Source organism: Euwallacea fornicatus, chromosome 13 (genome assembly GCF_040115645.1).
Source record: "Euwallacea fornicatus isolate EFF26 chromosome 13, ASM4011564v1, whole genome shotgun sequence".
In the NCBI taxonomy this organism is placed as follows: Eukaryota; Metazoa; Arthropoda; class Insecta; order Coleoptera; family Curculionidae; genus Euwallacea; species Euwallacea fornicatus.
The window spans coordinates 3640979-3663924 of NC_089553.1; the positions used below are offsets into that span (position 1 = coordinate 3640979).

Genomic DNA, 22946 nt, shown 5'->3' on the forward strand with positions numbered 1-22946 from the left:
GCAGATATTTTGAAAATATTTTCAATCAATAGGTCTTGGACTTAAATGGCTACATTTCAAATTGTGATTTTCTGGCTTTTGTGGTTTTCTAAATACTCCCAATGGGCGCCCGGCCAAAGACACCCTGTATATGAAAAACACTAATCCCCATGCAAAATATAATCGGAACGCCTCATTAGCAGCGCAAGTTTGGTTATCCTCAAGCCAATGGTGGTAAGGTCATTTACATGGAGTGGGCCTTTATGGATAACACCCCAGCTATACTACAGCGCTCGTAAAAAGTATTGCAGCATTCTCACAACTTTCATAAACCCGATATTTGACGAAATGCTTAAACATGTATAATTTGATTTAAAAAAAGACATATATTCATTATTTTCGATGTTAGAATTTAGCACCTTAATCCAGCTACCCCCAGTAACTTCTTATTTTCAATTAAAATGTGGTTCATTAAGGGATACCGCGGCATATTGAAAATTAAAATTGGATCTGCAGTTTACTTAAAAAAAAATAGAGCAAGCTCCATATCCTAAAAAGCTTTAATCTTTGCGTTCTAGATGCACAATCCATTCTTATTTTACTTTGAAAGAGGATGAAAAAATTACAATAAAACGTAAAAACCCGGAACGGTCTTCAATGTAAACAATTTTTTAGATAAAAACTATTTTGGTTTTTATAGAGTTCATCAATAGTTGGAGTCACTTATTAGTCATTTACCTCAATTAGATATGACAAAAAAACGGATCGTTTACCTGAGAAGCGAATACTTGGAATTTTAACCTGTCGAGGTATAGAGATCGCAAAAGAACTTACGAAGAGGTCTGTGTTATATTCAACGATAAATATCCAGACGGACCCATTGATAGAGGGGTGGTTTGTACGATTAACAAAAAATGACAATAAACTGAAAGTGTGAAGGTTGCTCCAAACTGTGGAATACCTCGAACAGCGACTGGTGGCGATAAAGCACTAGACATTCTTTTATCTATCGATGAAACCACATACGGTTTACCAGCGAACTTTGGGATGAACTTGACGTACGTGCAAAATCAGTAAGCGAGCTTTTAAAGAGAAAAAAAATTTCGTCCATACAAAACTTCTCTTGTCCGCGATTTTACCATCGGGCTGGGATTTTGTGAATTGACACAAGCAAAGGCATTCGGAATAATAAGTTCTTTTCTAGAATTTCATACTCGCATGGAGCAACATGACGAATTTGCGGACACATTATGGATCTATTCACCAACTTAATTGTCGCTCCTGGTCTACGGACCATCCTCATTGGATCCAGACTCTGCATACAGATCGGCAATAATTCAATGTATGGACGGGTATAATCGTCCACTACTTTATCTGTCAATTTTTCGTAGCGGCGAACTTAAACAACTCGTTACACTTGCACTTGTTGCAAAACGAAATAATTCCGTCAATCCTGCAATTTTTCATGGAGAAAATTGGGAACAAGCAACCGATAACATTCGGTTCCAACACGACCACGACATTATGCTGTGACTGTGAGAAAGTACCTTGATGAGATTTTCCCCATCAGCAGAAGAGCGCCGAGAGAATGGCCGTCGCGACCTCCAGACCTTAAGCTCCTCGTTTTTTTTTTTGTGGAGTCATTTAAAAAGTTTGGTTTGCATAAATAAAATATAAAATTTAGTTGATTTGCGTCTTAAAATTCCAATAGAATTAGAATTAATAACGGAAGCAACACTAAATAATTACATGAAAGAGTTCGCGGAACGACTGAGTCATTGTCAAATCGTTACTGGAGCTCAACTTGATCATTTATGTAGAAATTTCAGTTGTGATTCGATGTAATATGAGTTATTCTGCTTTGCACCTAACAATTCTATTTTTTTAAAGAAACTTTAGATCCAATTTTAATTCCGACCATACCGTTGTATCCTTCACTGAATTACCTCGTATTTGATGCCCTACAGCGTGTACTTTCCGTTTGAAAATAAATAATTAGCAGGGGTGGCTGGATAGGGCCAAAAAATTTGAACATCCAATATAATGCATTAAATGTTTTTTTTTTAATAGAAAATTATACAAGTTTAAGTGTTAAAAAAAATCACTTTTATGAATGTTACAAACGTGTTGCAATGCTTTTACAAACGCTATATGTACATTCCAGGCTGCGATCAAGCAGCAGTCATAAAGCCTTATACCCATCACACTATATCCACCTTGCGGTTGTTATTAAATCCGACACACATCTAATAACTTTATGCACTAGGCTTAGCCAACATCTATCGGAACTATCTTAACAATGACACCACCTTCGCAACCACAGGCTCCATTTAATTCATCATATATGCTCGGCTGGTCACTCTCAAAACCCATGGTGATAAGCGCGTGCCTTAATGGTAGGGATTTCTGGGTATTATGCCCACGACTTCCACCGCCAAACTCACTCAGTCGACGGCTGGGCTTTCGACTTAAAGCAGCTGATGAAGTGTGGAGTGGCCTTTATATTTACGTGTGTTCAAGATCGCGAGATTCCCAGTCAGTTTGTGATTATTACATAAGTGCAGGGCTCTCGTCGTAATCGAGCATTAAGCTCCCGGAAAGACCAATGCAAGGTTAAGCCAGGGTCCCATGTAGAAGTGTTTAAAATGGAGTCTCTGATGAGCTACGCTGATCTCGAAGACATCAATTTCACCGACAGCAACAATAATGATAAATTCGATAATCCAGCTTCCTCGAAAGGAGACAAATACTCCCTGAGGCCTCGCTCAGTAAGGAGGATCACGGAAAAATCGAAACCTTTAGAAGAATCTGGTACGCAGAGCAACCGGCATTCTTCGAAAATTTCAAGTAAGCCCAAAGCGAAATCTGCGCCTCTGAGTAAGTACCGCAGGAAAACTGCTAATGCCAGGGAGCGGAATCGGATGAGGGAAATCAACCAGGCCTTCGAGGCTCTAAGACGGGTAGTACCGCATATGCAAGTACCAACTAATAGCTCTAATGAGAAACTTACAAAAATTACCACCTTGAGGTTGGCTATGAAGTACATCAACGCTTTGAGCACTGCTCTCAATAACCCAATGGAGATGGCTCAGCCGGATTACTCAGACTTGGATGCGTTTCTGCTGGAGTCCGATGGGGAATCCTTGTCTCTTTCGGACCACTCTGGGTCATTTTTAGCATCACCGGACTTCCCGGAGCCGTCACTTTCTCCGGTCGATTTCGGAGATCCTTCTTTACCTTCTCTACTTCACACGGACTTTACGGATCACGCCCTAGAAGGGACAGATTTAAGTGAGTTTTTATTGACGTAGCATAGATTAGGATTTAAGTAGATAGAGAATTATTTATTTATTTTCAGTATTATTTTTTCAATTGGTTGTGTTAGGTTTGGGGGATGTTTGGGGGTTGCTCAACAAATTTTTTAATCAGGTCTGTGCCATTGAGTATTGAGCCGGTGCTAGGCCGTTTTGTTCGACTGTCGCATTTGTGAAATTTTAGGCAAAATTCAAAATGAAATGCACACGAATGCTTCCTAAGTATGGTGTCGTAGCTTCGAGAAAACAAAAGTTACTATTAACCCGTGGCGGAAAACGCTTAGTTTCCGTGTTACGAGGGGTTGAAAAAAAATATATATATTATAATTTTAAATAAATTTGGAACAGTTAATTTTAAATTCTTGAAATTTTATTGTTATTGTACGTTGGTACAGAGCTACATTTTTAGTCTAAAGTCAATTTTTTGTCTGCCGCTGGTGGCGTGAGAGGGTCAATCCGTAAGAAAACGCCGAACGCCAATGGGTTTTTTAAATATTTTATTATTTTCGGACTCTGTTAACATTTTACAACAAAATACTTTTTGCCTAATACTGACCCATTCATGGAAAAACGGTGGTGGCTTTCAACATCTGCTTCAGTTCTGTGGCAAAACTGATTATCTCTATGAGTGTTGTGCGTAGTTGTCGACCATTTTTCTATGAACAGAGTAGTATCACTCAAAAAAATCAAGAGACTTTTTTGTTGTAAAATGTTGGGAGAGTCCGAAAATAACAAAAATGTTAAAACAATCCATTGGAGGTCTACATTAAATTAGATGAAAATGTGAACTAGCTCAAGTTTAACCGACCGCTGGTGGTAGATAAAAATTGACTTTATACAGAAAATGCAGCTCTTTACCAACTTGTAATAGCTGCAAAATTTTAAGAACAATTTGACAACACATTAACTATTCCAAAATTTATTTCAAATAATATTTTTTTATGTCTTCAACGCCCTGTATGTTGGAATCTTAAAGTTTCCGGCCACATGTTTGGAGAATTTTTTTGCTTTAACTATCATCAGAAATTGTTTCCTCAAGTTACGCACCGCGCTTAGGAAACAACACCCTGTGTATCCTGCGAAGTATTCATTTGATTTCGATGGTTCTTCGAGAACTTCTTTGGCTAGAGATTTCTCTTCAGAGATGGCAACGATTAGTGCCTTTGTCACGTAAGAATATATGTACATGATGATACAAGGCGTTGAATAAAAATTGGTTTACCGGACTCCAGCTAATCTGAACTAATATCAACCATATTTACAAAAAAAAAAAATGATGGATTAGATGTGATTTTCTGGATTCGGATCGTTTAAGATATAAAGTAAAATTAAACTGGTTTTTTTTTAATTCTATTTTTGACCTCTTGCCAAATTCAGGTTCGGATATAAGAATGTAGCCCAACCCTGCTGAGCGTTGTGGCAATCCTTAAATTAGTTTTGTTCAATTATATGCAATGAAGCCTTCAAAATTGAAACCCGTGATTATCCTCCAGTATATTCATTAATATTCATTAAATTTATTTAATTTTAATTAAATTTATCTCAAACATTTTCTAAGCCCATACACAATCAAACGATTTGTAAATTGTGTCATTGCTGGTAAGAAGCTTTAATAAGAAATATGGGCATTTTTAATTTAAGTTTTTTTTTTCTTTTCGAATAGTATTGCAGATGTGTTTTACGAGACCCCGAGCTGAAAACGTTCAGTAAATATGAGTTGAAGCTCAACAAAAACGATATTTTCGAGCTTGCTCCTAATTCCAAAACGCTAAAGCTTCCCTTAGGCCCGCTTGTATCTGCAAAATTTAAACTGGTATTTCGATTTTTAATTCGAACAACAACAGGGTCTCTAAGGTCTTAGAAACATTTCTTTTTTACCTATTTTCAAGTGTTTGTACATAGAGTTGTGATATTTATATTGTTTAAAATTTATGTGCATTGAATAGTGCAATAATAGACACAAAAGCAGTACAAAAAAAAATTGGTGCTAATGTGAGTTTTCTGCGTCATTTCCATGTGGATATGTAAATTATATTATAAATATTATAAAAATATGCCTAAAGTGAGAGAGATAAAACTGATGTACATGTTAAGTTCATTTAATTATTTGTTTGTAAATAACCCAGAACTCATGATACATAGGTATACAAGTTGTTCGGAGAATATCGTGGGTGTACAGGGGTTTTAGTAAGTAAAAGATTTTTGTTTCAATCACTGGGGGAACCACATTTTCGTAGTAAGAATATTTTTCAGAAAACTTTTACAAACAATTCCCCCCCCCCCCCCCTTCCTTAATATTTTTAATTCTAAACGAATTTTGAAAACTTATTTCGCTATCTGGGTGTGTGTCCTATTTTGGTATATTCCCTGAGCTCTCCTACTCGTCTCTTCATTAATAACGAAGCTTTATCCCCCCATTTGATGTTGGTGATTCGTAAACCGACGATTTATAGACTTTTAGCCAACATAAAAGTTTTCATGCGGATTCAGAATTTACTTAGCCTCATAGACAAATAGTTGCCTTTTCTTTGCATAGGGAAGAAAAACCTTCATAGGTACCAGTGCCTGACGGCCTGTCGCCACAGTGTTTATGTGGGATTCACCCCAAAAACGGGGCGCCTACGCACTAAAAACTTCCTCTCTTCACCCTAAATCCTCCCCGGAACCGCCGTTAAGCGTTGCTTCAAGGGGGATAGGGGTGGTATCCTTACTCCATTCTCCTTTCTCCTGGCCATCGCTCGGGCAGTTGCATGTCACCTATCTGATGCTAAACTTCTCCTTGCGTATTCAGTTCGAAAACACATTTTTCTGGTTCCTCAAAGTCCCGTAATTTGGCTTTTGGATTAAATATATTTTCTCTTTTTTATTCTAGAATTAAAGTTTCCCGGAACTTTTTTTTCTGAGCACTGTATCTAATCCACCTTAGAGCCGGGGGGCATTCATTAACATAACGGCGTTAGCGTTAGCAAAAAAAGTCAAACCAGTTCCAGCATATTGGGCAGTTCACGCATTTACTTACACTGTCGCCGATATGTAGAGCAACAAACTCGATTTTTTTCCTATAACAACATGAATTTGATACAATCTAGTACTCTAATTGTTGATTAAAATTAAAAATAAATATATTAATGTTGAGGTGTATTTGTCAAATTTTCTGAAACTCAAAATCAAAAATTACACCCCAAGACGTATGGGTCCAAAGTGGAGCAACGTTTCTTAAATTTTCCCTTACAATTAAATCTTTCATTTAGTATCTGCCGGCATATCCTTCATTTTTAATTGCTTCCCAACATCTATTGTCGATAGACTTCAACAATGTTTCAATATAATCTGCAGATGTTAAGTTTCAAGATTTTTCAACTTCTCTGAACGAATCTATTATATTTGTTATTATTTTCTCGTTAGTTCATGCGGCAATTTCATCGCGGAGGTTCTCTATGAGATTCAGATCGGGGCTTTAAGCCGGCCAAATCATCACATCAACGTTACGTGCGGTTAACCATTCTTTAATTAATCTGTATGTATGCTTCAACTCGTCGTCATGTTGGAACGTCCGCCGAAGGGTCATATTTCTTTCTGCCTGAGGCAACATATCAATCTCTGGAATTCAACGTATTTAGACATTAAACATAATTAGACATATCGATCCGCAAAACCATCTTTATTTTTATAATAGATCCATACCAAACGCTGCGAAGCTAAACCCTAAACTATAATACCGCCACTTCCATGTTTAACCGTGGATTTTGCATATTTTGGATTAAACCGTTCATCCATTAGTTTTCGAACCCATCAAATTCCATCTAGTTCGAACAGTTTAAATCGACTTTTATCTCAGAAAAAGACAGTTTTCCATTTTTCATGAGACCAGTTCACATGCTCTTTGACAAAATGCAATCTAGCCCTTCTATGTTTTTTTTTCTGGATGAACACCTTCTTTACCGGTTTTTCCTCATATAAACCAACGCTTGTTAATCTTCATTCTATGGTATCCACTGATTACTGAAGCACATATCTGGTGTTGTTGTAGGTGACTTACAATCTTGAACAGATCCTGGATGGATAACGTTTTAATACTTTTATCCAGCGCTTCATCAGCTTTCTTCTTCGTCAGCACACTTCAGAATTTCATCTGAGGTTTCTCCATTTTTAAAGATAGAAATCACCCTTGATGCTACTGATTTGTTTAAATTTAAATCTTTAGCACTTTTGCACTGTTTTTCACTGGATTAAAATTCTTCTGAGTCTTTATCTTTTAGCTAACGTGACAAATGACCACCTCTTGACATCTTGTGAGTAGGAAAGTCGATGTCACACAACGATATAAATAAACAAATTTGTTGCTCGGCATATTAACCCTATGAAAAACAAAATAACGTGAAAAAAGGACATAAGGAAAATGTAATGAAAATACATTTATATTTTTACAATCTTTGGACAAACAAGAAATATATTTATTAATAATAAAATTTTTTTTTAGAAAGGAACTTATTTTAAATTTCTAATTAGTTGCTTTACGCATGAGCGATAGTGTGAGTAACGTAAGCGGTACGTAAAAACAATAAGCAGCGTGCAACTTCTTATGTTACGTTACGTTATGTAGATCTGCACGTGTAAACCGAGCTTTAAGTGTACGAAAGCTTTTACTGGAGAGTTTGCTGATAAAGAAAGACATGTCTTTAAAGTTACTTACTCTGAATTTAATAACATTTAATAACGACCCACAAAGGAATTGTTTATACCTCTCTATGAAATTTCAACGCAACGGAATGGCAAAACACCAATTTTGCACTAAATTCACCACTCGAAAGCCCTATTAATCAACGCAAACTGACCTTGTGACTCGAATATTCATCATAAACATCACTTGAAATCAGTTTCCGACCACGAGAGCGTAAATGAAAAATCCGACTTTTCTAGTTTTTCTGAACCAAAATCCTCGCAATCCCATTTGTCCTAACTAACACCATCTGAGCTTTCAACTCATTGAGCGTGATTCAATATAATTTTAAATTTTTCGGAACTGAAGTTCAGTAATTTTAAAATGTGTTAACATCCGAACTGACAACGACTGAACTGTTATTGAAGCAGGTTTATGGAGCTTTGACTCTAAATTTAAAATCTCGAAGTTTTCCCTGCTTTCCTGCCTAAATGTAACTTACAACTCTGACATTTCAGTGTCCTAAAATTCACATTAAAGGATACTAAAGTAGATTTATGTAAATTTTAGTCTGGATTAAAACTACGGATATTTTCAGGTTCTCTAAATCAAAACTCAGTCGAACCGACATTTGGGCACTTAAATTCATCTTAAAATGTCTTAACGAAGATTTACGTGCGCATTACGTTCCTTATGTTTCTACATCTCACATTAATAACATTAAAATACAGTTCTTTAACACTTTTTTTCTTCAAAATGTCCAAAGGACAGAGACCCCTTCAGCAATTTTAAACATTTTTATACAAAAATGTTTTTTAGAATAATCACATTGCGTCAAATTGACTGACGAAATGGAAACTAGCCTGAACTAACCTGAACTAAAAATGGTTTTTGATGGTACTCATCGAAATTTATTTTCCAAGACACCCAAGCCCCTTCTTTGGCTCATGCGCGATAAACAGCAGTTTTCTAAGTTTTCCTGAAAATTTCCAAAATCGAGTTGTACCACCTTTTACGCATTTTCTCATCTATGATATCTGATGTGTCCGTTGCCGAGGAATTGTGGTGTGTTATTTGAAAAAGTTATCTTTTGGGATTTCTTATATCAAATTGTCCGACTTAAAAAAAAATTTCATTTCAGACAGAAACCTGCTTAATACGTTTTGCCCCTCCACTCCCTTGTAGAAGTCAATTCCTCCTGGTTTTGTTCGCGAGTCCCTATTTGAAATTTCAAGTTTTTCCTGTTTTTTACCCTTCCCTGATCATTTTTTCGGGTTTTTTATTATGATAAATAGATAAAAAGAAGCGGATGTGCAATAGAATCGGGAAATGTTGATTAACGTTGGTACTTGTGACAATAATCTTGATTTAAAAAAATAAACCTTTAATTGACGCGACAGCCCAAGAAGAGGTAGCAAATATGGCTTTTAGAACAAAATGAGAAGTTTCACCTTATTTCGTAGATTTGTAAATATTATTGATATGTAAATATCCACTAAGCCTCAGAAAATTCGAATTTACACTGCCGGTACACGGGGTGTCACTTAAGCACGTGGCCAAACCTTAATGGGGTGAATCTCTGAGTAATTCTAAAATAAAAAGTTTATGTAAATATGGGGCCGGTAATGTTTCGTTTTCAAGATACAGGGTGTCAAATGTTTTTTTTCATCGTTAGTGTGAAGTAATTTTTTGAGCTGCATGTTGTTTGTCTTGGTTTGCTAGAAGCTGGGTTGATGCGGGGAATTACAAAAGAAATCATAAAAGAAAAACTCTCTATTAAAACTACACTTAAACTAATGGTTCGCATTTTTTAGTAAAAAAAAACATTTAATAATAAGTAACACAAACCTCACAATCGTTTCTTAAAATATTTATTCATATTTATGCAAAAAAACGATTTTCCAAAAAAAAATTGACACCCTGTATCTTCAAAATGCAGTTCCGGACCTACACACGTTTATACGAGATGTCCGGATTTTTTTGTAAGAGGATTTTAACCATATATGGAATTCTCCGCATAAAAATAATATTAGTTTGGTGTGTAAACTGTATTCGAGAAGTGTTTCGTTAAGGAAATACAGGGGGTTGAGGTATTTCAATTAATCTTTTAAAGCTCACAATGTTTCTGAGAAATTTGACTCAAATTTTAGGCATACGGTACTCTTTAAGGTTTATATGGTTAGATAATACTAGGTGATCGTGAAAATCTACAGGGTGATATTCTTTGGAGTTATAACCCATTTTATCGTTAAAAACCTTTTTGTGGTGCACCGCATAGATTTTAATTTCAGGAACTTATATTGCCTGTCTAAGTTATAAACCTTTATGTGTTTTGACCATTTTAGTATCTGGAACCATTTTTCAGTAATTTGCAAAATCGTGAAGTAATGCATGCTACTTTTTCCATCGAGGAAGTTTGGTGGGTTTTTGACATTTCTGACATTCTACGGAAATTAATTTATTAACAAGCTACGAGTAAAGGGGAGGGGGTTTTGTGAGAAGGGATATAAAAAGTAATAGTAGACACGAGAACGACAGTAACTTCAAATACAGAATAAATCGAACAGCGATAATTTATGCGATTACAAAATAGTTTAAATCAATATAAAATTATTACTATTACAGAAAATGTTTCGATATGATCGCCATTATGTTCTACTCATAAATTAGAGCGTCGCCAGAAAGACCGCCGAACGCCTTTCAAATTCTCAGTAGTTATCCTAAGAGCAGCATTTTCTATTCTCCTTATAAGTTCTCGAGAGTTTACAGGAGGAGAGTGCGCAGTTTCTTTCAGAAACCGCCAAACGCAAAAATCTAGGAGTGTTAAATCGTGCGATCGAGAGGGCCAAGCGATTAATCCTATGGATAGTTTGCGTTTAGCAAGTTCCTCACCACCAAGGAATAATGTGAAGAATAACTATCTATTCGTGCTATTAATTTATGCTAACTATTTGAGCTAAATATCTCAAAAACTTGTGGAAACATAAAAGGTAAATTGAACGAAAACATAAAATCTCAACATCCTATATTTCCTTAACAAAGCATTTCTTGAATATATTGTATATAGCAAATTAGTATTATTTTTACACGTAGAATACGTAGATAAAATTCTGCTGCGCAAAACTCAGACACCCTGCATAAACTTTTCGTCTTACAATCACTCCTTGAGGTTCGCCACGTACTTAAATAACATCCTGTATTAATAGCTGTATCTAGGATTAAAAAATGATGAATATTTTGTCTCGGTTGTTAAATATTGTACGTGACTTTCGAGAACTGAAACTTGATAAATTTTTCTGTTTATTAAATTGTTTACCGGATGTTGTTTACTATTTACCATCAAAGATCTGATGTTGGCAACATATTGCTTTAAATTTCTTTAAATCACCCTTTATTTAGGACGCATTAGTCACGATGGCATCTATGCCAAATTCACAAAATGATTAGGACTATTCGGCAATATTCGACTCCTGATACCCCTGAAAACCCTCATCGATTTTTAGGGCTCGCGGCTCTGTATGTCGAGTGCCGATCCTTTGCATTTTTTAATTCGAAACAATCCTAAATTTTCTCAGATTAATTATAAAATATATTAATTACAATTCTGAATTATTAAGATAATAATTCAGAATTCTTTAAATCAAAAATTAAACTGATCGAAGCTTCGATTTTATCTGTAAACTCGCCTAAGTTGAAGAGGTGAATTGTGACGCTTTCAAGCTCAGGTTATGGAACCGCGTTAACGCAAAAACAAATAGATGAATTATTTAGACCAATGTTACATATTTTAATTCGATTGCGCAGACACCATTGAAGAATAAATGATATTTAGTAGAATGAATCAATGGTGTTTGATCTTGCAAAATTACGATTTTGCCATAATTCGTGGGGACGAATGGTACTGAAACGAAGCACGTTGATGCTCTAAGCTGAATTGGCCTACACATTAAAAGAATAAATAAACAAACAAATCGAAGATTGAGGGTTTAAAAGAGGAACTAGAAAATCGTGCACATAAGCAATTTGTTCACGCCGCTCAGGTGAGATAGTCGAGGAATGACGAAGATCAAGGGAAGTAAAAAGTCCTATAAGAAACGTGAGCTTTTACGCAAGTTACGAAGAAAGCTTCCATGCTTTCGTAAGCATTTAACACTGGTAACGTAGAAACAGACACGTGAGTAACAGAGAAATGAAAATGGCCCATCATGGGGCCGTCCCTTTGCATAAGCAGATTATTAATTTAGCTACTAGAGCTCACAAACCAATGGAAAAATCCATTTTTTTTTACGGAATATGGAACAAACCGAAATAGGACACACTTAACTTGAAATCCTTGTATCTGGATAGTATAAGCACCAAACTGTAATACTTGTAACATACTCTCCGTTTTGTTACCTAAATAGAGATATTTATATTATACGACAGAATAGTGTTATTAAGTTAGTATTGTTGAGTGATTTCTGGTACGAAAATGCTGTACTGTGTGTTAATGTTATTATATGTTTTTGAAATAAATGACCTGCCATAATTAACCACGTGTCTTCATTATTTTTCAGAGTGTAGATGGCAAGAAAATAAGAGAGTATTGACCAAAAGACCCAGCCTTCTGGCTGGTTATAACACACATTCCAATTAATCAAATTTAAACCAATCGCTCATCTTTTTTGTACACTTCGCAGCTTCTCGTTCCGCCCATAACCCATTTATGGTAACCGCATATGTATGAAACTACACAAGAAGTGACGAAACGTATCGCTAACATAGCAAATTGCAGGTTATCATCTTTTTCTCTCCGTATGAAGTTAATAGGCACTTATTATTCTCTAATTTTCCTTAAAGTAGATATATCAGCTTTCTGAAAAGGATCCTCGGAATTCGACGTGTTTCCCTGCGAATGAATGTTCAATGTATCTTAAATAGCTTCGTTTATGTAGAGAAAATTTATTTTAGTTTTCAAACTGCATAGGCCGTTTGCAGTAATAAACACGTGATGCCAACAGAGATAGCTCACGTATAGAGCTAACGTTGAGGCTGAAAGTGATTCTTGACATTGTTAAAATCGCTCGGACAACAGCTAGATGAACGCTCAGCGAATGAATGGGGATTCGCTTTGGCTAAAAATGCAAAATTACCGTCGAGAATTTAACGGTAAAATCATAAAATTCCGATTTACTTTTAACCTGTTTGGCAAGGTCTACCCACATTAAAATATATGTTTATAGTTTTAGCATTTTATATTGCACAATTAGCGGCAATATGACCGGCACCCACATTAAGAACTGCGCGATAAATAATCTCCTTATGTGTTTTAAAAATTTTATTTTTTCCAGGTACAGTTTTAGTAAAGCACTCTTTTCTGGTTTCCATTTACGTATTAATTAGCTAAACGATGTGGCAAAGGACTTATACAAAGACGACCAAAGCCCCGCGCCCCCCCCCCCTCCCCGCCTCCAAAAAAGTCGTTAATAAATTAAGAAAAGCTGAAACACGTTAAACATTTTTAGTTGTGCATTGTTTTATGTAACAACCCTGTACAACAGGGTTATCTATGCGCTCGACAAATGTACTTTTTCAATCGTTTCTTATGGAACTCCGTGTATGTTGTGACGTTTTTGAGTTATTCGAAAAAACTCTGAACACGTTTCAGGCGACATGGCCATTTCCCAAATCAATCGGTTATTGAGAGATTCGCGCAATTCGGCGATTAGAGTGACCTGTCAGGTCGCTCGACCTCTCCCTCATGGACCATTTCTTATGTGGTGACCTGCAAGTGTGTATTTAAATAAGCCTAAGAATATGGAATTGTCGAGCAATAAATGTACCTACGAAGCTCAAAAAATATCGCCTGAAGCTCTAAGAGACGTTTTTAAGAGATTTGAATTGCTGCTTGCGATCACGACGAAGTCACTAAGTTCATGGGGCACAAGTCGAACACTCAATTCATTAGATCATAGTAGTGTGTGTTAGTATTTTTTAAGAATTGATAGATCTATCGTAATTTCTATCTGTTCAATTTTTTTTCGAACGTTGTTGCATTAAGGGCGCGTTACATGAAATATGTTCAGAATCTCTCACGGAACTCAAAAACGTCATAATATACATGGGGTTTCATTTAGAAATGACGAAAAAACACGTTTGCTCACTTCATGGGCGACCCTGTACACCTGTGGGTTCCGTCAAAAAATGCTCAACTTAAAGGAATATTTGACGTGTTTCAGCATTTTCACAAAAAATATTTCGTTCAATTTTTAATGAGTTTATACGGGACATTTTTCAGAGGGCAAGAGAACGTCCAGAAAGTGCTCACAGAATGTAAATGTACTGTTAAATTATTTCCTCCTTGTGTTATACAGAGCGCATCTACTTAAGTCGCATTCATACGGGAAATACCCACAATGAAACAATCAATCGTCACGTTCTCGGTGTCTTTCACCGACTTTCTTAAAAATATGAATTTTCCTTTAAAAAAAGTTTATTATTGTCATATTCGATAGTTCAACATTTGTTTATTGAAAACCTGATGACACGTCTATGTGTTTTTACGACAATTAGGCTGTTTAAATACGTAATTAATGCATGACGATAATTTAATTTGCTAATAGGAAAATGCGCTGTAGAGGATTATTTCTTTTAGTTCTAAGTCATTTAGTCGTTCTTTGACAGTAAAGCTCGATACGTGTTAGAGCATTTAACCATTACGACGTCAGCAAAGGTCCCTACCAGGAGGTGCGTCATGCCGTAGTGTGTTAGATGGTATAAAATATTTTTAATAAAAAAGTAATTTGCCAAAATTCCAATATTTTTTTGATCTGCTAGATATCCTGAGTTAAAAAAAAAAGATTTCTTATGGGATTACTCAAAAAGGCAATTTACTAACACAGGCCGTGTCAAGATGTCAACCTTTTGAAGAGGATCAGTTCAGAGGGATGTGACAAAATTATTCCAAATATAATAGTGAATATATTAAGCGAAATTAGTCAAAAAAAAACAATTAAGTATTTATTGAGACTCTAATTAAATGACTTAAAATTAAAGTAAATGTCCTATGTAGTTACACCAATTATTAAATTGTCTTTTCCTATTAGCAAAATAAATTATTGTTATGCATTAAATACTTATTTAAATTGTGCAATTTTTATGAAAACATATTAAGAGGGGAAAAATGATCGTGTTTTCAATAAACAAGAGAATTACCAAAACTAGCAATAACAAAAATTTTTTGAGAAAAATTTATATTTAAAAAAAAACTGGTTTTCAACAAAAATAATTTATATCTGATTATTTAATTTTAGGTGCAGCACTTTTCATAAAAAATAACTTTTTTTAATGAAATTAATTAATAATAATAATAAACCCATATGATCCCAACTTAAGCAGACACACTTCACATACCTGCAAGTTAATAATTTAAATTCGCTTAAATCGATGTGCGCCAAAATCATTACCGTCTCGTTGCCGCACTCGTTTAGTTAAATAAGTCTTTCATCCGGCATTGTCAACACTTTGCCACCCCTGAGACTGTCACTAAATTTCTCTGCAGGGTCTCCATCTCACCCCTCAAGGTATGGGAATTGATCTGCATTTATCCTTCTCTTCGATAGTGACTAATCTCGACTATTTTGCCCACATTAATTGACTAATTTAGAACTCAACTTCAAGAAAGGTTATTTCAGGTTCTGGTCAGTATATGACCGGCTAAATAATTTCAATTGAATGGTCCTCGATTCAAAAAAAGGAAATTCCTTGTTAATGAAGCATCCACCTTTATGCTTTACAGGGTCCATGATCAAGAAGAAGCCTGAAACACGAGATATACTTAATTATGAAAGAAAGTCGACTAATTAGCTATTGTTGTTATATCGGAATAGAACATTACCTATATTAGCAACGCAGGCGCGGTTGACAGATATACCAATATTTAATTTAACCGCCCATGGAAGAATGTGCATATACGCATAGCAGAAGACGAGCATTTTGGCTAAAGGGGTCAAGTCATAACAAACATGTTATTGAAGCAGTTCATTCGCAAGTAAATTAATCAGAGAAAATACCAAACAGACGGATGGAAAATCGTGAATGCCATATCTTGATACTATCTAAGCAACCACAAGTCATGGTATGCCTTCGGGCTTCGACACCCTAGAATACGCCGTGGTTGGGTACCTCAAAAAAATTTTGCTAGGAACTAACGAGGGACCGAGGCCTCAAAATGTGGTGAGGAGATAGTTATTGAAAACACTGCTGAGTAACTAATGATGAAAAGAAAGGCAGACTGGGTGGCGCTAATTTAAAAATACAGAGATAAGCAGGAGGTTAATAAGACACTGCTAGAGTAGAGGCTCAGAGAGGTCTGGTGAATGAAGAAAAAAGCTTAGGTTAGTGTTCCTTATACCGGGTGTCTTCGAAATGGACGTTCAAAAGATGTAATAAGATTATTTGGGTTAACACATTTAGATTTGGTTCGAAAATGATTTGAAAAAATGTCTTGTTTCGACGCTATTGACGGTTAAATTCTTGAAAAAAAAAACATGATAACTAAATATTTTGCTATGTCTAGAGAATGATTGAAAGAGTTTCAATAAAACTCATTGTGCATTTATTCATTAGTACAGAGATTACCTTCATGTCTATTCATAATGTGCAGGTGCTAAGTTCTTAGCCATCTTCGTACAAAAATGGTCAGAACTTTTTCCTGCGTAACTGCATCGTATTGATTTTTTTTCTGAGGATGCATTAGCCTTTTCTCTAACTGTTCTATCTCTTGAAAATTTCTCGTCCGGTTGACATTTCATGCAAAAAAAAATTATTTCCTTTCCTCATGGAGAACGCCCATTCGCCCGCGCTTCGATCATTTTCGTTACTCGTCAACGTAACCCCTAAGTCGCTCATCGGAAATGTCTCAACATTTTTTGCAGTTTTTTTTTAAATTAATAATGGCGCTCTCAAGTGAAGAAATGACCAATGCGGTTAGAATTGTGGGTTTTCCTCATTCATTTAAATAATTTTTGTTATTTTTATTTATCCTTTTCTTATGACTTCAGATCGGGAAATCTGACCGGACATTTAGCTGAAACTAAACAGCTCTCAGATTATCTTCACCAACACCTGTAAGTTTGACCAGATCGGTCTATATTAGAAAACGCCATTATTGGCCTCAAAAAACTTCGAAAACTTTGGTAAATTAATGTGATATTTTTCGTAGGAATGTCGTCAAATATCGATAATTATCGAATTGATGGCAGATTGGTGTTCTGTATAAAAAAAAGAAAAACATTTTTTTTTTAAGCCCGAACCATACGAGAAACTTACAAGAGATAGAAATGTTGGAGAAAGGACTAATGTGTCATCAGATAAAAAACTATAGAACGCAGCTACTCAGTGGCAAGTCCTGGTCATTTTTGTACGAAAATGACTACGAACTTAATCACCTGCACATTATGAATAGACATAAAGATAATCCCTGTACTAATAAATAAATGCATAATGGATTTCATTGAAATCCATTGAAGCAGTCTTTAGATACAATGAAAAAAATTTTTTTTAATGAACTTTGACCATGAATAGTGTGTAAACGAGAGAGTTTTTTCAAGTAATTTTTCTACCATAACTTAATGTATTAACTCAAATAATCTAAAGATTCCATTTTTGACATCCACGTTTCTGACCTCCAGTGGTTAGATCTGGAAAATCTCGAATCTCCTCGAAAAAAAATTAATTCGTTGTGGGTAGGGTGCGACCTATTACTTACCCGATACGAGCTGATGTCTAGTCATTTAAAATGAAGCTCTTAGTAGCCAGTCATGATGCAGACAGCACCGCTTCTTAAGACTGAAAAACACATCTCGAAAGCTTTATGCAGACATAAATACGACTAAATAATAATTCATTTGGATTCTGTTCAGTTAAAATAACATCTAGGTAAATATTATACCACATATCAATGGGCCCTCTTAAGTGCAATCATAATCGTTCAATCAATTCGACTAAGTGGCTGAGCAAGTAATGGGGTCAAAGCCGCGCCTCAAGCTTGATGATGGGATCATTCGCCCCTGTCAAAAGCTTCTGAAGTACGTTTTAGGTTTTTGCGATTATGGTTTAATATATTATTAGCAGAAATAAAATTGCTGTAGTCACGTATCTACTGTTTCCACTATACGGGGTGTAGCAAATTCGGGTCTACGCGTGGGGATCTCGGAAACGGTGGGAGAAAAAAGAGGGTTGAATGAAGGCTAAGTTGCGTGTTTTGGCGCCCAGAATTAAAAAAAACAACGATAACAACCGAAAATTTAGATTTTCCTCCTTCTCAAAAGGGCCTAACACCATTATTGGGACACAACTGATAATCGACGTTCGTTAGGGCACCTCTTTTCTGGTTTTCTACTGGCGCGATCGATATGTCTACTCCATTGGTGTTTGAGATCTCTTGGTTTATACGCGGCACCCATAGGAAAATTCAAAGTGGTCCGTGGTATTCCAAAAACCAACCGTCGAGCGAACATACCGATCGCACCAGTAGAGAGCCGAACCAAAAATGCTCTAATAATATTTGAATGATGATTTTCGAGTTTTTTGAGAAAAAGTAAAACCCAAATTTCCAATTTCTATCGGAAATTCCCGAAGGTGTTCGGACTTTTTTAAACTCGTACATGGATCATCGTCGAGCGTCAAAACACGCAACTTTGCCCTCGTTAACGGACTTTGCATCTCTTACCGCACCCGAGATCCTCAAACATAGACTCGAATTTGTTACACCCTGTATACATCTACGTAGGAGATAAGTGACGTGTAAAGCCTGTGACAAGCTAAACGCCCAGGTAGGCATATTTATCTGCGGAGCCCGTGCGATAATGATATGGATAGCTGTGTTTAGAAATAATTTACTATCACCTTAATTAATTAAGTGCTTAGCACAGTCAAGCTTAATGTACGAAGTAATTATGCGGGGATTTTTAAGTGAACGCATATTAGCGTGACTTAGGCACGGTTTGTTAATTGATTGCGAAATTGATTGTTGGTCTACGGGCGAATTAAATTGAAAATTGAGATCTCAGTTGCCGTTAATTACCCTGTAAAATGGCGTGCAATTGCCACTTGCGTATGCGGATTCATTGTTGAGAAATACGCGACGAGAAGACCTACTGAAGAATGATCAGTTACCATGAATGACAGTGCTTAAATCAGGCAGTTTTTTATGCAAATTGCCACTTTTATTGCCGCAAGCTGTGTTTTGCCTGTATATAGAGAATATCTCGTAATTCTTAAGTAGTCTCCTTTGGCATTATAAGCCAGAAACGCAAAAAATTGTAAAAGTGATTCCTTTACAATCCGGGACTTCTTTCACAAGGCATTTGCTTCTCACTTGCAGCTCCGTGAGAGCGATGAGATTTTAGAATGCGCCCCCGTGTGTGCTTAAGGGTGGCTCAACAAGAGCGCAAAATTCAAATTTGCCGCCAGTTTCTACGTCGCACTTGGCCTGTCAAACTTTTTTGACAGATAATGGGGTTTTTGAAGGCCAAATTTATGCGAACAAGCCCACGACCACCCAAAGTTTGAAACACAAGATTGGTCACTCTATCTCTGAAATCCAACCACTTTTATGCCAATAAGTCATTGAACACTTTGTCAAAAGAACACCGAGGTGCCCGCAAAGTCCAAGAGCGCCTGTATGAGGTATGTTGTATCATATATAATTTTGACATCTCTGCTTTATGATTAAATGACAGTTCCGGTATTTTTGGGAAAAAATGCGTTCTGTCTTAAATTTCGCGTTTTGTCGAAACATCCGGTATAACAGATAATGGCATTGACTTTCAGGCTATATTTGGGAGGGAACAAGGTCCATCCTTCCAAAACCACCCTTTCACACCCTGTATGTCGAAAACGAAGCGCCTTTCTATAAATCTTTGTATGAAGTTTTCGTCATATCTTGCCACCCAGAATATGTGGTTCGGTTTACGGTACTCTCTTTGGAGACACCTTGTAGAAACCCGCGTCCGTGTCTTTATGCGAAAAGCACAACAAGTTAAGAATTACATCCATACAGTACTTCCGTAGATCTTAAAAGCGGTAAATTTCAACACAATGAACCCTATCAGCAGAAGCAAAAGTGCCGTCAATCATCAAGCCGCAGCATATAAAGCTGCTTGTCTTAGGTTGTCGGACAATTTCACTTACTGGTGATTTTTCAATACTGTCCTGGCCGTCGGCCCATGAATCAACTCTCACCTTGAAAGTTTCTCGAACGGCGCCATTGCAATGCAGGCAAAATAGAGCAAGACATGCGCAAAAAAAATCTAACGGGCAAAAACGTAATTGCCACCGTAAATCAGATCGATCACGGGGGCCCCAGAGAGGCCCTTCGGAGACAGCCGTGCCTGCGAACCTTAGACGTAAGGCCGTTAAGATGGTTTAGATTTTTACTCTAAAGCCACTAACTGCTGAGATTAACATTTCCTTTAGGGCACTACAATTACTACTGCAGCACAAAAAATGGTGTCATAAGTAGCGTTTAGCAAATTGATTGCCATTTTACACCTCCGTTTATGCCTGATACGTCAATCGAAGAGGGACATTGTGTTTTACAACTACCAGTTGCTTCCTAAGCGAACGAAGAATGTCTTCAAAGTGATTTTCAAGAAAGTTGTGAAGAGGACCCCACACAAATGTACAGACCACCTACAATTTCCATTGTACACGGTTTACTGAAGTAAGCATAATAGAAATATGTTCTTATACAATGCGAATGTTGAATAACATTATACAAACCTATAATCTGACTTGAACATTTTGTCATGTAAAATATATGTGGTTTGAAATCTTAAGATATGATATACTGCTGACTGTTGTGAGTTATTTTCTCCGGTGGAATGCTTAGTTCCGAGATAAAACACCTCTCTTTTGGACAGGACAAACGTAATTTATGCAGCGGACACCCAAAGCAGATTAAGCAAACAATAATATACTCAGTACACAGGCCGTTAATTGATTTTGAGTGTACATTATTAGTTGGCTGCAGATTTATTGCAGTGCCGCATATACGAGGCGATAGCGATTTTTCTTCCCAACCCTGTCTTGTTTACGGCTGTACGACTTAAAATGCAGGACCTGTTCGATTGGTGCATTGTTTATTGGTTACATTATACATACAAAAATCTCGCTTTTGGGAGATTTACACGAAATGGCGGAGATAGGGGAAACGTGTTGAAACGAAACGGGGATGTGATCTAACACACCACTCGCGAAACCTCCGGTCTGACACGTATGTGCGTGCGAAAAGTCCGGCCACCTGAAATACAATCAATCAAACTTATACGGAAACACCCAGTATTTTCCAGAAAGGTGTTTATACTGATTTGTTTTTGTATTCAAATAAAAAAACGTGTGGTATTTATTGATAAACAACGTTTAGTTCAATAACATATTAATGTTAGTCCATCGGTAGCATGGACTTCATTAATTTAGAAGTCACGTCTCAGGCTTTCTCATTTAAATTTTTTGTTTTAAACTGCCTTGAAATGCCCTTTGTGGAGTTATCTGATGTACAGAGAGGAAGGATAATTGCGTTAGTGGATCTGGGTATGTCTCAGAGAACTGTTATCCTTACAGGTCGTGTTTCGCAAGGGGTGATTTCAGAAACTTGTTCAAGGTACTTAGAATTAGGAACGTTGCAAGACGGGCCAAGAAGACGTCGCCGAAACGTCACTGCAGATCGACGAGACCGATTTTTAGTGCAAATCTAGACAGAAAGAAGAAATCCAACGGTAACAATTCCAGAGCTTACAGGGCAATTTCTACAGACGACAGAGATACGCGTGTCCGTACAAACAATTAGAAAACGACTTCGAGCTAGAGAATTAGTTAGCCGAAGGCCACTAACAGTCCCCGAATTGACGGGACAACATAAACGCGACAGATTAAACTGGTGTTTGCAGCGCCAAAATTGGACAATGGACGAATGGCAAAACGTCCCGTTTCCGGACGAAACCAGGATTGGTCTTAGATCCGATGACCCATGCTTTAAGAGGACGCGTAAGGCAAGCCAGGGTCCAAACTGCCCGATCTGTCCCGAAATATAAAGGGGGAACAGTAATGTTTTGGGGCGGCATAATGATAGGAGAAAAAACTCCCGTAATTCCCATTCGACCCACCTTAACTGGACAGAGGTACGTAGATTTAGTGCTCCAACCAATAACAACAACTTTTTGAGAGAATTTTTTATTTATGCACGACAATGCCCCATCGCACACCAGTAGAGACGCGAAAAATACCTTGGAAACGGAAGGCAACGGAGTTTTAACATGGCCTGCTTATTCTCCAGATTTGAATCCCGTAGAACATTTACGGGACATGATCAAAAGAAAGGTTAGAGCTCGTCAGCACAATCTGGGAAATGCAGAACAACTGATGCACGTCGTTCTTGGAGAATGGAGAAATCTTCCTCAAGAAAAAATTGACAACCCTTTAACAAGCACGCCCCGTCGCATGCGTTCTTGCGTTGAAGTTAGGGGTTGAAATACAGATTACTAAAACACCCAAAAGGTCTATAATTTCATTTAAAATTTGAATTTCTTATAAATCTTGCTTTTGCAAAATGAGAGCTTTCAGTTAATTTTCGTTATTACATACAAAATTGTTTTTTTTCGTTGCTTGATGATTTGCGCGTGCGCAAGTTGCTTGTGAAGTGGGTGCTGCATCTGCGCCTATTGAACCAAAAAAAAAAAACGCATCGACGATTCAGAGCGATGTTTGAAGCTTTTCACGTGAAACAAAAAGGAATTCTTCCGTCGGCATGTTGCAACGGATAAATCATGAATCTACTGTTACACACCCGAAGCAACAAGATCATCAGCCAAGTGGACAGAAGCCGGTTAAAGTCGTCCAAAACGACCAAAAATTCAAAAGTCAGCTGGCAAGTTTTTGGCCCCCATGTTTTGGAACGCGCATGGTATTTTGTTCATCGACTATCTTGTTGAAAAGGGTGAAACTATCAATAG

The 22946-nt window shown here is 36.8% G+C and overlaps 1 protein-coding gene and 1 long non-coding RNA gene across 3 annotated transcripts in view; both read left to right on the forward strand.

The window, feature by feature from the left end:
• The first annotated feature begins 2439 nt into the window (after positions 1 to 2439).
• Positions 2440 to 22946, forward strand: part of LOC136342791 (helix-loop-helix protein delilah-like) — a 29450-nt gene continuing 8943 nt past the window's right edge. For both annotated transcript variants that reach the window (XM_066288940.1, XM_066288941.1), the window contains exon 1: positions 2440 to 3270. In XM_066288940.1, coding sequence (XP_066145037.1) covers positions 2625 to 3270 — 646 coding nt within the window. In that variant the 5' untranslated portion in view covers positions 2440 to 2624. The remainder of the gene's footprint in view (positions 3271 to 22946) is intronic.
• Positions 14615 to 15065, forward strand: LOC136343143 (uncharacterized). Its single transcript, XR_010732747.1, has 2 exons — positions 14615 to 14706; positions 14770 to 15065. It is a non-coding gene; the product is annotated as an uncharacterized lncRNA (long non-coding RNA).